The sequence below is a fragment of the Mirounga leonina genome, unplaced genomic scaffold, assembly GCF_011800145.1.
Source record: "Mirounga leonina isolate KUSES-001 unplaced genomic scaffold, KU_Mleo_1.0 Mir_151, whole genome shotgun sequence".
NCBI lineage: Eukaryota > Metazoa > Chordata > Mammalia > Carnivora > Phocidae > Mirounga > Mirounga leonina.
The window spans coordinates 29,489,956-29,504,714 of record NW_023270377.1 but is presented as its reverse complement, the minus strand read 5'-3'; the positions used below and the strand labels follow the sequence as shown (position 1 = coordinate 29,504,714).

Genomic DNA, 14,759 nt, shown 5'->3' with positions numbered 1-14,759 from the left:
AGGCCCACTGAGTGAGCTCCCTTTTAGCAGGATTCATCAAGGTGCTCTGAAAGCAGAAAGGCCCAGTAATACCTGAGAGGCCCAGGCAGTTAAGAAATATGGAGAAAAGCAGGAGAAAACACAGGTCATTTGAAAATGTTTTCATTTTTTCTTAAAGTTCTGACACATTTGAATTGTACTTGTAGCCGGAATTACTATGGAACTCCACCCATTGGGCCAGAACCCTTGGTGGTGTTGGTAAAAGATTCACCCCTCATGTAGCATGCTGCCTACATTTGTGAGTTCATTGGCCAGCCAGTGGCCTCACTCCAAGCTCTAACAGTGAGTGGGCCTTTATCTTTTTGTATATCCCCTAGGTTAGGCCTTCATCATCTCTGGCTCAAACTATCACTGGAACCTCCACACTATGGCAAAAGTAATCTCTCCAACCTGTAAACATGTCCCATCACTTATCAAGTAGTCATTCTCAATGACTTCACCATCACCTAAGGGTCAAACCAAGTTCCTTGGCATGGCATATGAGCTCCTCCAAGATGTGGCCCATGGGGGTATCTCCAGAGCTTGGACTCTGGGTCAGACAGACCTGATCTTTGTCACACATTTTCCATGCACTAGCTATATGACCTTGGGCAACCATTTAGTTTTCTCATTTAAAAAATGGGCCAACCATTGGGGTTATGGGAAAGATTGACTGGGCTGATGAAAATAAAACATTTAGCATTTTGCCTGACAAACAGTAAATATCAAGTAAGTGTTAAACTGTAGTAGTGATCAAAGAAAAACCAAATAAATGGATGGATAGTTCATGTTCATGGATAAGAAGACTTAATATTATCAAGATGTCAGTTCTTCCCAACTTGATCTATAGATTCAATGTGCTGTCTGCCAAAATCCTAGCAAGTTATTTTCTTGATTCTAAAGAATCTTAACAAACTGATTCTGAAGTTTATATGGAGAAGAAAAAGACCTAGAATAGCCAACATAATATTGAAGGAGTACAAAGTTGGAGGGCTAACACTACCCAACTTCAAGACTTATTATAGACCTATAGTAATCAAGACAGTGTGGTATTGGTGAAAGAACAGACAAATAGATCAATGAAACAGAATAGAGAGCCCAGAAATAAACCCAAATAAATATTTATTTTTGCATCTGACAAAGGTATAAAGATGATACAATGGAGCAAAGATAGTCTTTTCAAATGGTGCTGGAAAAACTGGACATTCAACATGTAAAAAAAATGAATCTAGGGGTGCCTGGGTGGCTCAGTGGTTAAGCGTCTACCTTTGGCTCAGGTCATGATCCCGGGGTCCTGGGATCAAGCCCCGCATCGGGCTCCCTGCTCAGCGGGAAGCCTGCTTCTCCCTCTCCCACTCCCCCTGCTTGTGTTCCCTCTCTCAGTGTGTCTCTCTCATCAAATAAATAAATAAAATCTTTAAAAAAAAATGAATCTAGACACGGACCTTACACCCTTTACAAAAATCAACATGAATCACCGACCCAAATTTAGAATGCAAAACTATAAGACTACTAGAAGATAACATAGAAAATAAATCTAGATGATCTTGGTTTTGGTAATGACTTTTTTAGATATGACACCAAAGGCAAGATCCATGAAAGAAAGAATTGGTAACCTGGACTTCATTAAAATTAAAAAGTTCTGCTCTGCAATAAACACTGTCAAGAGAATGAAAAGATAAGCCACAGACTGGAAAAAAATGTTTGCGAAAGACACATATGATATGATAAAGGACTGTTATTGAAAACTACAAAGAACTCTTAAAACCCCATAATAAGAAAAGACACAAACCAATTAAAATATGGACCAAAGATACCTTAACAGACACCCCAACAAAGAAGATATACAGATAGCAAATAAGCCTATGAAAAGATGCTCCACATCATAGGTCATCAGGAAAATATAATTAAAACAACAATAAGATATCACCACACACCCATTAGAATGGCCAAAATCTGGAACACTGACAACCCCAAATGCTGGTGAGGATGTGGAGCAACATGAACTCTCATCCATCACTAGCAGGAATGTAAAATGGTACCACCACTTTGGAAGATAGTTCAGCAGTTTCATACTCTGACCATACAACCCAGCAACTGTACTATTTGGTATTTACGTAAGGGCATTAAAAACTTATCTTCACACAAAAATCTGCACACAATGTTTATAGTAGCTTTATTATTGCTAAAATTTGGAAGCCACCAAGATGTCCTTCAGTAGATGAATTGATAAAGTGGTATATCTGGACAATGCAATATTATTTAGCACTAAAAAGAAATGAGTTGTCAAGCATGAAAAGACATGGTTGGAACTTAAATACATACTACTAAGTGGAAGAAGACAATATAAAAAAGGCTACAGACTGTAAGATTCCAACTACATGACATTCTGGAAAAGGCAAAACTATGGAAACAGTAAAAAGACCAGTGGTTGCCATGGGTTTGGAGAGAGGGAGGAATGAGTAGGCAGAGCATAGAGAATTTTTAGGGCAATGAAAATATTCTGTATGATACTCTAAGGATGGATACATGTCATACATTTGTTCAAACCCAATAGAATGTACATCCCCAATAGTGAGTCCTAATGTAAACTCTGGACTTTGAGTGATGATGTGTCAATGTAAGTTCATCTGTTGTAACAAATATAGCACATGGTGGGGGGGTGATGATAATGGAGGAGTGTGTGGGGCAGTGGGATAGGAACTCTCTGTACCTTCCTCTCAGTTTTGCTGTGAACCTAGAAGTGCTCTAAAAAACCAAAGCCCATTAAGAAAAAAGTTGCCATAGTGGCAATAATGGCTATAGCCCTAACAGTCGTGGTGGTGTTGCTATTATTAGTATCCTTTTCCTTAATAGGCTCTGTTTCTTCCTTTACCAAAATCTTGACTTTCCCTGAAAACACAGTGCTTTTCTTTTTTTAAATGCCTCCATATTGTTTCATTTTTGTTCTTTCTACTTAGAATGCCTTCTCCTGCTACTCCTACACCTTCTCCCCCCAAAAACTTCTCCTCATTCATATTCAAGTTTTCGATGAAGCTTCAACACCCATATGAAGCTGTCTTCAACTCTGCCAAGTGGACTTTGGTATCTGTTTCTTCAGACTCCTACTGCCTCCTCTCTCATGCTGACACTCTAGCAGTGATCTCATTGTACCGTAATTGTTTGCAGGCCTGTCTCCTCTGTATTCAACGTGAAGAAGAAATCCAGCCCTTGTTCATTCCTTTAAATATATGGCTAGCATGGCATTGGGATACAGTAGGTGCTCAGTAATCACTAAGTCCATGATTGCATTAAAGATGTCATGTTAATAGAGAAACATGATATATGCACAATATAAATATAATAATTAAATATCTACACATTTTGTGAAGAAGAGAGTAAGTTTTGATATGGAAGCATGCCACCCATCTTTGGTCTATGTTCTGCTACTTCCGTGAAGTTTTTCCTGACACCTCCCGCTGTCACCTGTCCTCCCAGTGTCACCTGTCCTTCTGTTAGTAACAGCCTGAATGGCATGGGATCACACGTTGTCCTACATCATTCTTTAATTATTTCATTTCTGATGGCTTGTTTTCCCAACAACACTAGAGCTTCCCTAAGATAGGGATCATCCTACGTTTCATATAATCTCTTATGCTGGTAACTCACCAGAAAGAAGAGGCACCTGGGTGCTGCCTCCTAGAGACACCAGAATGTGGATGGCCGCCAGTGGGCCAGGCCAGTTCTGCCTAACAGTGCTGAAAGTATTAACTTGGAGTTTTGTGGCCACCAGAAAAGATTACTTGTAAATGTCTAGAGCCATACTAGGGATACATACGCATAATGCCCAAAAACCACAATGAAATGATCGTCAGCATAGTCTTGGTATTCATGCTAATTCTTCCTACATAACCAATAGGTTAAAAACAAAACAAACCTTAGATAGAAGTGGCTGAGGACAGGAACTCTATCCTTCCCTTCTTTTTCTGTGCCATTTCTTTATCCCCTGTTTGTCTGATACCATCCTTGTCTCTGATCTTTGTTAGAAAGGTCAGTGGTTTAAATCAGGGCTTTTATCCTAATGCAGAGAATTCTCAGTCTCCCTGCAGTTGCTTCTAAGTTTGTATGTGCAATCTTCATCCTTACCTCAGTAATTCACTGGACTCTTGCCCACTCAAATAATTCCAGCCATTCCTGTTCCATGTATTGGTGAAATATAAAGAAGTTTTGCAGGACACACTCTGAAGAGCCTCCTCTAATAATTTGACACTGGAAATAGTCTTTCTTACTCTAAATGAGTGTGTATACTTGTTTTGTAACACCTCTCACAATAAACCCTCCCTACACACACCACCCAAGCTGGGATGGTGGTTTCATAGAGAGCTAGAACCTTTGGCAGGAAGAAAATAACTTGCAAGTTGAATACTCCCTAGAAAAATTTCCCTCACTGACTTCACACCATTTCTTCCTGTGCTTACTAGCAAACTTTCCCTTCCCTCTTATAATGGTCCAGGTGTTCTGTTTACCCTTTCCATGCCCATTCCGTGAGGGCTAGCCCAGCATAAGAGCCAGCACATAAGCGAGCCACAAAACCACGTGTGTTGACACGAACAGGTGATGAATTGACAAGTCAACAGTACTTTTAAATACCTGGATGCGTTCATCCTGTTTTTGATTGCTATGATAGATGCAGAAGGACTACGTATAAAGTCATTACATTCCCAGAACTAGCACGCTTTATTGAGAACTTACTGGGGCCAGGCACTGCTCTTCAGAGTCTCAGAGGCTGATGGAGGAGACCGGACGAGAGGTGAACACAGGAAGTACAAAGGAAGGGAAAAAAATACTAAAGATCTACCCTAGTTAGAAAAGAGTCAATCACTTCTCTGTGGTAGTTCCTAAGGGACAGAACTAAGTGAGGTTTGGGTGAGGGAGGGCTTCATGGAAGCTGCGGAGTAAACAGTTGTTTGTCACTAAGCCCTGTTAGTAAAGAAAGTTTTCATGGAAAAGGTACTTTTAAAAAATACGGTCCTGGGGCACCTGGGTGGCTTAGATGGTTGGGTGTCTGCCTTTGGCTCAGGTTTTGATCCTAAGGTCCTGGGATGGAGCCCTGTGTCGGACTCCCTGCTCAGAGAGTCTGCTTCTCCCTTTTGTGTTGCTCTCCCATTTGTGTTCTCTCTCTCTCAAACAAATAAATAAAATCTTAGGGGGAAAAAAAAAACACTGTCCTTGTCACAGCCAAGAGGAGCCTAAAGAGACATGACTAAATGTAATAGGGGATTCTGGAACAGGAAAAGGGTTGGGTAAAAATCCAAATCAACTGTGGGCTCTAGTTAACAATAATGTATTGATATTAATTCATTAATTGTAAGAATTGTACCCATACTTACGTGACATGTTAGGAATAGGGAAATTGAGTTCCAGGAACTCTGTACTATTTCTGTTTTTCTGTAAGTCTCAAACTGGTCTAAAAACTAAAGCATATGTAAAAGGAAAAAAAATGGTCTTATAGCCTACAGAATCTCCCTGGCTTGGTGACAGGAAGGGGTCAGCTTGACAATGACCCTTTTTGAAAGAAGTGACTTTGTTGTGAAATGCCATGTTTGTGGCTTGATCATCAGTTCCTATAGCAATAGTGAGATCTTGCTTGCTTTTCCATGGTTGATTTTTGGCAGGCAGTAGCAGCTGATTATAACTTTGTAATGCATTGTCAGTAACCAGGGTGTATAATGGATCTTCATCTCTAATTACTTTTCTCTCCACAGGTGTCTGGAAAGGGTCCAGATGGGAATGCACACAACGTCCGTTTTGAGGGGATGGAGAGACAGTACGCATCCTTACCCAGGTAGATCACTCAGGGGTCTCCTATCACCAGCTTACCTACAAATAATGTCTTTAGAGAAATCTACATAAAATAGAAATCTGGCTTTGAAATGAGGAATATGTTATAATTTCCCCCGCTGCCGTCTGCGACAACCCTCATGCCATCTTCACAACTGTGCTAATAATTGGAACACTTGTGGGTTATTTTTTAAGGAAGCAAATAGTATATCATTGCAATTGAACATGTCAGCAAGAATATTGGATACAGAATGGAAATCCTAAGCCATTGCTATAAAAATAGTATTGAACATCCTGCACCAAGCTGAAGGACAATAAAATAGTAAATCCTCTGTCCTAGCAGTTACCTCCAAGGAAGGGTGAGCCAGCCTTAACCTTGGAGCTTCGTGTGGGTGTTAAAAAGCTGGAGAGAAATGTGAACCCGGGAAGATGTTCTTTGCTTGATTTAGAATCTGACCAGGTTCGCTAGGCAGTCAACAAATATTGCTGAGAGGCGCAGACACAGTGGGGGAAGGAAATAATCGCGTGGGAAAAGTTCGCTTGGTGATTCTGGCCCAACACGATCCACTTACACTGTAACTAGACACCCCTGAAAATGAGATACAATTCTCAAAGGCCTGTGCTCTTATCTCTGAGATGAAGAATAATTTGGGTCTGCTATCAGTAGCCCATGACAAAGAGGAAAACTTTCCAAGATTATGTCTAGTGCAGCTACTATGAGAGTGAAGCAGGAGTGTGAGAAATCGTGAGTTCGGGGGGTGGGGGGGAACCAAACAAACAAAGAAAGGTTAATGCCAGCCAGAAAACTGAAATGTTATGGAATATCTCCTTTTAAAAAGAGGGGTGAGGATCTTAAATAGAGCTTTTTCATCAAAGTGGAATTGTTGAAGCGTTATCCCAGTGGGAGTTACTGTGTTGAGTTTCACATTAGCTATAATTCTGTGTGTGAATTTACAAAAATACCATCCTGGATCTTGCAACAGGCATAGCCTAAGTGACCATCTGCTCTTATAAATAGTATGTTGGTTTTCAAAAGTAATAAAATCTCAAATCTAGTGGAGAACCAATTGTTAACACTGATTGGGTGGGATACTCTAACTACAATATTTTAAAAGCCTCTATACAACTGTATCTTATTTCTCTCCCTGTTTTCTTTTTTTGTATGTTGTCTTATAGTCTTTTCTCATTCTTGATTTCTTTCCTCTCTTTATTTTTCTCTGGCCTAGTATTTTGTTTTCATTTAAAAAAAAATGGAAGTCATCTCCAAAATTTGCTTTAAATATAACATTTCTGGCTCTCAGTGTTGAAGTGTATGGAAATTGTGGTTAAGGCAGATGGAAAGTAGTATGTTCTTATGAGAGGGAAGAAAAAAAGAAAAAACTGGAAACAGTTTACCGTCTTCCTGGCCAACTTGCACCAGACTGCGGAAATGGATTTTTTTTTTTTTTTTTTGGTACAAATCAAAAGCACAGAAATAACATTGAAAACCCTATAAACTTCACTCATTCATTTCCCATATATCTATTAATCATCTACTCCATATCAAGCCCTGAGAATCTGGAAACCGGAGACATGGTACGAGTCCATCCTCAGGACCCTACTCTCTCAGACAGGAGGCAGCAAATCAACTTTTTATGACAATGCAACAAATGCTTAGTTTAGTAATTATTAGCAGAAAGTCCTCTGAATTTCCAACTCCTATTTATTTTTTACTAGTAAGCCCTGAAATGCTCAATCGTAGCTGACTCTCAACAAGTCTATTTTAGGATTAAACATTGCAGAGGGAGTTTTCTGACAAAGGCAATACATTTATGCTGTTTGTGGCTCTGGAGTTATCATCACAATGCATGAATTGACAAAACCCTGCCAGCCCCAAGATTATAACTGTAGCTGGAAGGGAAGCATCTCAGACGAAAAACAATTTTGACCAACAGTGCACTCGCACATGCGCGTGGTGGTAGGCATCGTTAGCTAAGGTTTGCTCCTGCAAAGGTAGCTGCAGGAGCAAACAGACCTTTGTGGCTACCTGGCAACCAGCAGTCACCATGATGGACAGTAAATGGAGCTCAGACAAATGCACGAGAGGTCCCTGCTACTAGTTTTCAAATGGAGGAGTTCCACCTCAATTTTCCATCTCAGCATCTCAAGGGGAGATGCAGAGCATCCTCACCGATGTGCCTCCAATCCACGGGGGGCTCCATATTTACCCAACAAGATGCAGAATGCAGAGGCAGGGGACCCACTGCTGATCCAGCTCTGTGTGCCAGCGACATTTACCCTGGCTTTCTAGTCTCCCCCACCCTGGAGATTTTACTGTTCACTAGACTGAATCACAGCAACTCCACCGCTCTCTCCCTCTGCCAGAAGAGGGTGGGGAGCGCATCTCTGTAGGCACCGCATCCCCACTTTGTCACAGAGGCAGGGAACTTTACGATATTTATGGAGTTAGATTTTTAATTAGAAGTAGGAATAATTCAGGGGCGCCTGGGTGGCTCAGTCGGTTAAGTGTCCGGCTCTTGATTTCGGCTCAGGTCATGATCTCAGGGTCGTGGGATGGAGCCCTGCACCCCGGCTCCGTACTCAGCAAGGAGTCTGCTTCCCTCCCTCTTCCTCTCCCTCTGCCCTTTCCCCTGCTTGTGCTCTCTCTCTCTCTCTCTCAAATAAATAAAATAAATCTTAAAAAAAAATAGGAATAATTCTATCTATGGGAAGTTGGTGGCCAACCTTACAGTGGACTAAATGTGCTCCTACCTGATTTGGTTCCTATGAGGTTTGTGGAGAGCATCACAGGAGTTTTTAAGTTAACTCAGTAATGCTGATTTGTATGCCAAATTTGGAACCATTGACACACAGAAGATGTACACACACCCCTCCCGCGCCCCCCTTCCCCAGGCAGGGAGTGAGCTAGTAGCCCGGGTCAAGGAGCCCCCTGCTCTGCTTTCATGGAATTCAGCCATCTTTAAAGTGGGCTCATGCAACCTGCTGCCAGGCTAAAAGTCACTTCCCGCAGTAAAGCCAGAGCCCAAGCCAGCCCCGGGAAAAAGACAATTCCTAGCACTTGGTAGTTAGGATGTTGCCTAAGGCTAAGGGCTAAGGATGTTAAGTATTACTGTTAAGCAATGTTATATCTTCTGCCTCTGAAGAAAAATGACTCTATTTCTTGTCTCCTGAGGGTGGTGTTTTGGAAAGCAGAGCGCGGTTGTAATACAACCTCGCTAGCGAACACCAGGCTTTTACCAGGACCGATGTTTTACCATCCTGTCCAGCCCCCCATGCTGTCTGGTAGTAAACACAGTGAAATCAGCATTCCCTTCTTCTTGCCCGACACAGACGATGACTCACTCTGAGTGAGTAGGGAAGCGGTCGTCTCCTAGGCTGCTCTAATGTGTGAACATCAGTGTATGTATTTTTGCAAGCAGCTGCTTGTTCACTTCAGCCTCCCAGCCCCGCTCTGTTTTTACAGGCCTCCTTGTGGTCAGTCCCGCCAGCAGAGAACGTGCTACTCGCCCATCCCAAGCCTCCATTGTTCCCACCTGGCCCATCCCTGGCCCCACGGGATCCCATCATTCCTTCTCTGCAGATGGTTCAGTGCATCAGCACATGATGTTGCTCTTCCGGGCTTGTAATCAAGTGTTGAGTCCTAAGGAGTGAGCAAAAACATCTCTTCTGTGGTCCTATGTATGCAGGCGGTGAAAGGTTGCTGGAAAAACTCATAAAAATGCCTTCATTGGTTCCACTACAAACTGCACATTATGCAGCCCCAGCTGGGCCCCTGCTGCGGTCCAGAATTCCTTTTAGTCGTGCTGTCGGCTCCGTTGACTATCCCACAGTGGCCGTTCCAACCCTGTTCTACTCCCGTTAAATTCTGTGAAGATGACTAAACCCCCCAAGCCCCATCTCTAGAGATGACCTCACTTCCTCTCCTTTATGACCTTGAGACACTCAACATGAGCTCCTCCACTTCTGCCCCCCACAGTTCAGACTTGCTGTCCTCACTGACCACACTTCCTGAGGACAGATCACGAGGGCATGAACTTGGAGTCAGGCCATAATTACAGCCCCAGCTCTGTCACTCATCACCTGTGTGACCTTGGCCAAGGGATCTGACTGCTCCAGTCTCAGTTTTTGCATCTACGAATGGGGATGGTCTTAGGGCCTCTGTATGGGGCTGGTATTGAGTAGTAAGTACAGTAACATAAGCAAAACCCTTAGTGAAGAGCCTGCCCGACATATTTTAGGGATTTTTTTTTCATAGTGTTAGCTCTTTTTAATTTTATTTCTGGGGAAGACGTGTTTCTTGAGTGAGTCAGTCTCATAGAACCAAGCTCATTCCTGCTGGCTTCTCGGAGATCCTGTGCCATCAGCTACCCCTCTGTTGGCTGCATCTTGAAGTCCCTTGGCAGTTGCCTCCCCCAACCCGCCGCCTACACTGTAAATGCATAGGTTCAGGTGCACAGTTCTTTGAGAGCCCGCAGCATGGACAAGGGGAGAGCCAACACCTGCGTGGCGATACGCTGGGGGTATAACTGAGACCAAAGGATTAGCCAACTCTGGGGAAAGACCAGTGGTCCAGATGGTCAAGAGCAAGAGGACATAGCAAACCAATCTGATCTGAGTAACAGCTGTACTAATGGACATGCTGGGAGACAGTAATTCCTGTGGGTAGGGAGTTTCATATAAGGCTCAGGTGGCAGGACGACCCCATGCACTTGACTCCGGTCCATCAGAGAAAACAAAGACCTCCCCTCCACCCTCCTCCTTCCTCTAGGTCCCACATTTCCTACCTTAAGAAGAGTGGCTCATCCCTACCGGCTCTATTTCCACACCACCCACTGGCACAGTAGGCTCTTGCCCCGGGCTTCTGACACTGACACTTCTGGCTGATTCTGCCTCTATCCCTCCCCCCGTTGCCGACACCCACCGTGTAGATTCTCGCTGAGCAGCTGCCTTCATTCCCACAGATTCAGTTCTCACCACTCTGATGATAATTCCAAAATGAACCTGGCTACCCTTCCTATCTCACTCTTCCTGAGACCCCAGTTACAACCGCCTGCTTGACACCCTCCATCCTTCTACCTCCAAGACAGTTCAGAGTTCCCATGTCATGTTTCTTTAGCTCCTCGTACTTTTAACTTCCATGACATTTGTTTGACATCTTTCTAGTGCCACTGAAAACCGCCTAGATTAGATTATGATGCTTTGCTGTCCCTTTCCACCCCTTTGGATTATAAATTCCTCAAAATAAGGGATATTGTTTTATATCCACCATGTTTTACAGCCACCGCCAGGACCTAACACAGGACCATGTATATAACAGGTTTTTAATACATTGGCATATGGATGAAAATAGATTTGCTTTTGTATAAGTAAGTGATGGGCAAGAATTTCTTCTGAATTTTCTTGACCATTTGTTTCAGGATGCTGTTTTCTAATATAACACTAATTTTTCATGAGAATGTCTCTTTTCCCTGGAATCTGTAGAAGTCCAGACTTCTAAATAGTCAACTCTAAATGAGCATTTAATATGTGCCAGGCACTGTTCTAAATGCTTTATGTCTACTGACTTACATAATGTTCACAGCAACCCTGTGACTCCAAAGCAACCCTATTATTATCCCCATTTCATAAGCAAGAGCACAAGTACAGTGGCCCAAGTTCAAGAGCTAGAGATGGCAGAGGTGGGATTTGAACCCAAGCGGTCTGGCTGCAAGTTTGTACATTTAGCCTCTGGAACTAAGGTTATCCAGCTCAGAATCAGAACCAAACTCTGTGGGGGTGCATCACTGGCTCAGTCAGTAGAACATGCACCTCTTGATCTTGGGGTTGTAAGTTCAAACCCCACACTGGGTATAGAGATTACTTAAAAATAAAATCTTAAAAAAAAAAAAAAGAACATCCTTGTTCTGTAGAATTACATACTGACTGACATATTTAAAGGTAAAGAGTCATGATCATGCAGCCTAAGCCCAAATAGTTAAAAAATATAAAGTTTACAAAAAAAAAAAAAAAGAATCAAACTGTCATTATCACACTCCCTTGTATCATTTGCTCACCTTCTTGTCTTTCTCCCTCAACTGTAAGTACCTTTGAGGACAGGGACTATGTCTTACTCATCTTTGTATATGACAGAGAACATTACTAATATACAGGTTAGGTAATGCCTTTCAACCATCTCTGTAACGCTGTCATAAAATCGATTCTTTTCCCATCCCCTTGGGTCCTGCACTTGAAATATGAACAATTTAATGCGTAATTGCTAGATGAACATTAAGCAATATACTTTGTCTACCAAAAAGAGAATCCTGTTTTGTTAGAACACTCCCCAGAGTTGAAAAAGCAGTATCTGCAAACTGGTACTTTGGTTCTTTAAAATTAAGAATAATGTCCACCCAGAAGGAAAAAAAAATGATAAGACATTTTCCGGTAGAAAGCTGCGTGAGCATTCCCGAGGACAGAGAGACTCCCTTTCCCGAGATTGATGCGGGACAGAGGCCTGCTCAGGCTGTACTTGGCTCCCAGTCCTGATGTTGCTCTAACTCATATTACATAAATTACTTGAGGGGGAGAAAAATGTGTCTCCGATTGTCTCAAGCAGCTTTAACTTGGCTGTGTAATGAGAAGCAACATACTAGAACTGATTTCGGGTAGAAAGAGCAACTTTAGAAGGAGCAAACAGCTTATGCTTGCTTCCTCGGAACCCAAAATAAACTTGCTTCCTAAGTGTGTTCCCAGTGTTTTCGTGTTGGGTAGGATTGTGTTCAGATCAGAAGAACATGCCATAAGAACATACTTCTGCTTTAACATTTCAGTTGGTTCATTTTGTCGGTTTCAGCTTTCCTGTCTGCATATGCTTTTGCCCACCCAGTAAGACTCAGTCACAAGCATGTAGCTAATTTTGAAGCTTGCGACCTGCACCCCGCCCACTACATGTATTATCCCTGACAGCATTTTATCTGGGCCTCCTCTATGCCCTCGACTGTCATTTACCTGGCTGCCTGAAGACCTTCTCCCTCCCTGATTGCTCTGGTTCTCTTCGAGGGAGCTTCTGCTCTGCTCACAGCTACTCAGTGTTCCTTTGCCAACCTTGCATTGTTTTATAGCACTTGCCAAGCAGATGGCAGTGACATTCGAGTCCTGCAAAGATTTCCACCAATGCCATGGGACTGGTCTTTGCTGAAGCTAAGCTAGGGATTGGGTGAGTGCAATGAAAACATGAGCGATCGGCACATTAGGTATATATGTGTGTGAGTGTGTGTCCGGTGTGGGTGGGGCCTCAGCCATCTGGGCCTGTGGAGGTAAACAAAATCTCCATGCTGCCTAATTGAGTACTTTTCTCTGCCACAGAGCCAGTTTGTCAAATAAGAGTTTTCATGAGCATATATGCATTGCTCCCAGCCGGCATGGCAGCAATCAGATGTCCAGCCCGGGTTTGAAACCATTCCAGGGACTCCTTCTCCGCAAGGCACTAGACAGGGGCCTGGTGCACATCATCTAGATACAGCTAATCATGGCCCGTCTTTCTGACACCTTCCTGATGGCACAACTTTATCTGAACTGCCTTTCCGCACGTGAAAGGCCACCTTTTAGGGCTCAAGTCTGTGATCACTGCCCTGACTTTGGAGAGAAGCTACGATGAGCTAAAGAACCTGTCTAGATCATATCTCTTGCACCTGCATATGACAGAACATAATGCCTTTTGAAAATCGGGGAAGGCGCTGTTACCCCACCAGATTCCATCCCCTCTCCTCTGGCTCCCTGCGCCGAAAATCTAGTCTCTGCTTGTCCTGCTATGCCGAGTCAGCTACCTGTTTGTCTCGTCGGACACCGCCTCACTCCATGCAGGGGACAAAATGAGGAATTAGTGGCGATTTAGTTCTTTGTGAGATGAAGGTATCTCCATTGTCGACTCAAACTTCCTGAAAAATGCAAAAAACCCTAGCCTGTAAGACCGCCTCAAGATGCCGAACGGCTGAGATCAGGGGGTTAATGCTACTGCCATATCATTTTTATGTCACTTAGTTTCTCTGATAAAAGTCCATTTTAATCAAACTTTTCATCATTTCCTTGTAGCCAATATATCCTTGATGCCAGTTAGAATATTTAATATTAATTATTCAGTGGAAGGCCTCCATTATGAGTTTAGTTAGACGATTAGTGATTTAAAACACGTTAAGGCCCATTACGGTATTGATGTCCCCAAAATAGTTTTCACTGAATCTTGATGGACCACATATATTAAATTCCACAGATCTTTCCTTTTCCCTCCTTGTCCCTAGAAAATTCTAAACTATGACATGTCTGTTCGTTCAATACTCCTTTTAGACAAGAAGGGTGTGCCTGCTATTTCAGCGGCGCCAACTGTGATATTACCTTGAACTTGAAATGTGTTAAGCTTGGTAAACGGACCTCCATGTTTTCCCTCCTACACCTATCTGAGTTTTAGCATTTATTTCCCACTTTTTCAGCCAAAAGAAAAGAAAAGTTTATTTTGCACCTAGGTAGCTGCTCCATGGAGAGGGTTGCTCTCTGTAATTTCTCATGGTCTTTGGTTATTCTTGATGTTTTCCTATTGTACTGTCTCCACCATCTGCCGCCAGAAGCTTGGATGGCCCTGGATGACTGTGGTGAGTTTCCTGACCCTGCTGACGGGCTTTGCATGACGCTCTCACTCTGCACCTGCCTCCCTCTGTCCTTTGCAGCTCTCCAGCCATTTGCTGCCGTCCCCTGGCCCAAGTTCCTCAGTTTGTCCTGGTGTCAACCTACCGCAGGCAGAGATGCTCTGAATAAACCAAGTGTATTAACTCATTACCATATCCGGTTTGTATGTGTGTGTGAGGGCCATGTTTTATGGTTCTTTAAAATGATATCACATCGGGGCGCCTGGGTGGCTCAGTTGGTTAAGCGACTGCCTTCGGCTCAGG

General features: G+C 43.0%; 1 protein-coding gene and 1 non-coding gene across 3 annotated transcripts in view; one reads left to right on the top strand and one right to left on the bottom strand.

Annotated features, from left to right (window-relative positions):
- Positions 1 to 14,759, top strand: part of PARD3B (par-3 family cell polarity regulator beta) — a 995,632-nt gene that overhangs the window by 938,683 nt on the left and 42,190 nt on the right. For both annotated transcript variants that reach the window (XM_035007317.1, XM_035007318.1), the window contains exon 22: positions 5,763 to 5,842. In XM_035007317.1, coding sequence (XP_034863208.1) covers positions 5,763 to 5,842 — 80 coding nt within the window. The remainder of the gene's footprint in view (positions 1 to 5,762; positions 5,843 to 14,759) is intronic.
- On the bottom strand, positions 178 to 330 carry LOC118012750. The gene has a single exon (XR_004679812.1). It is a non-coding gene; the product is annotated as a small nucleolar RNA SNORA62/SNORA6 family (small nucleolar RNA).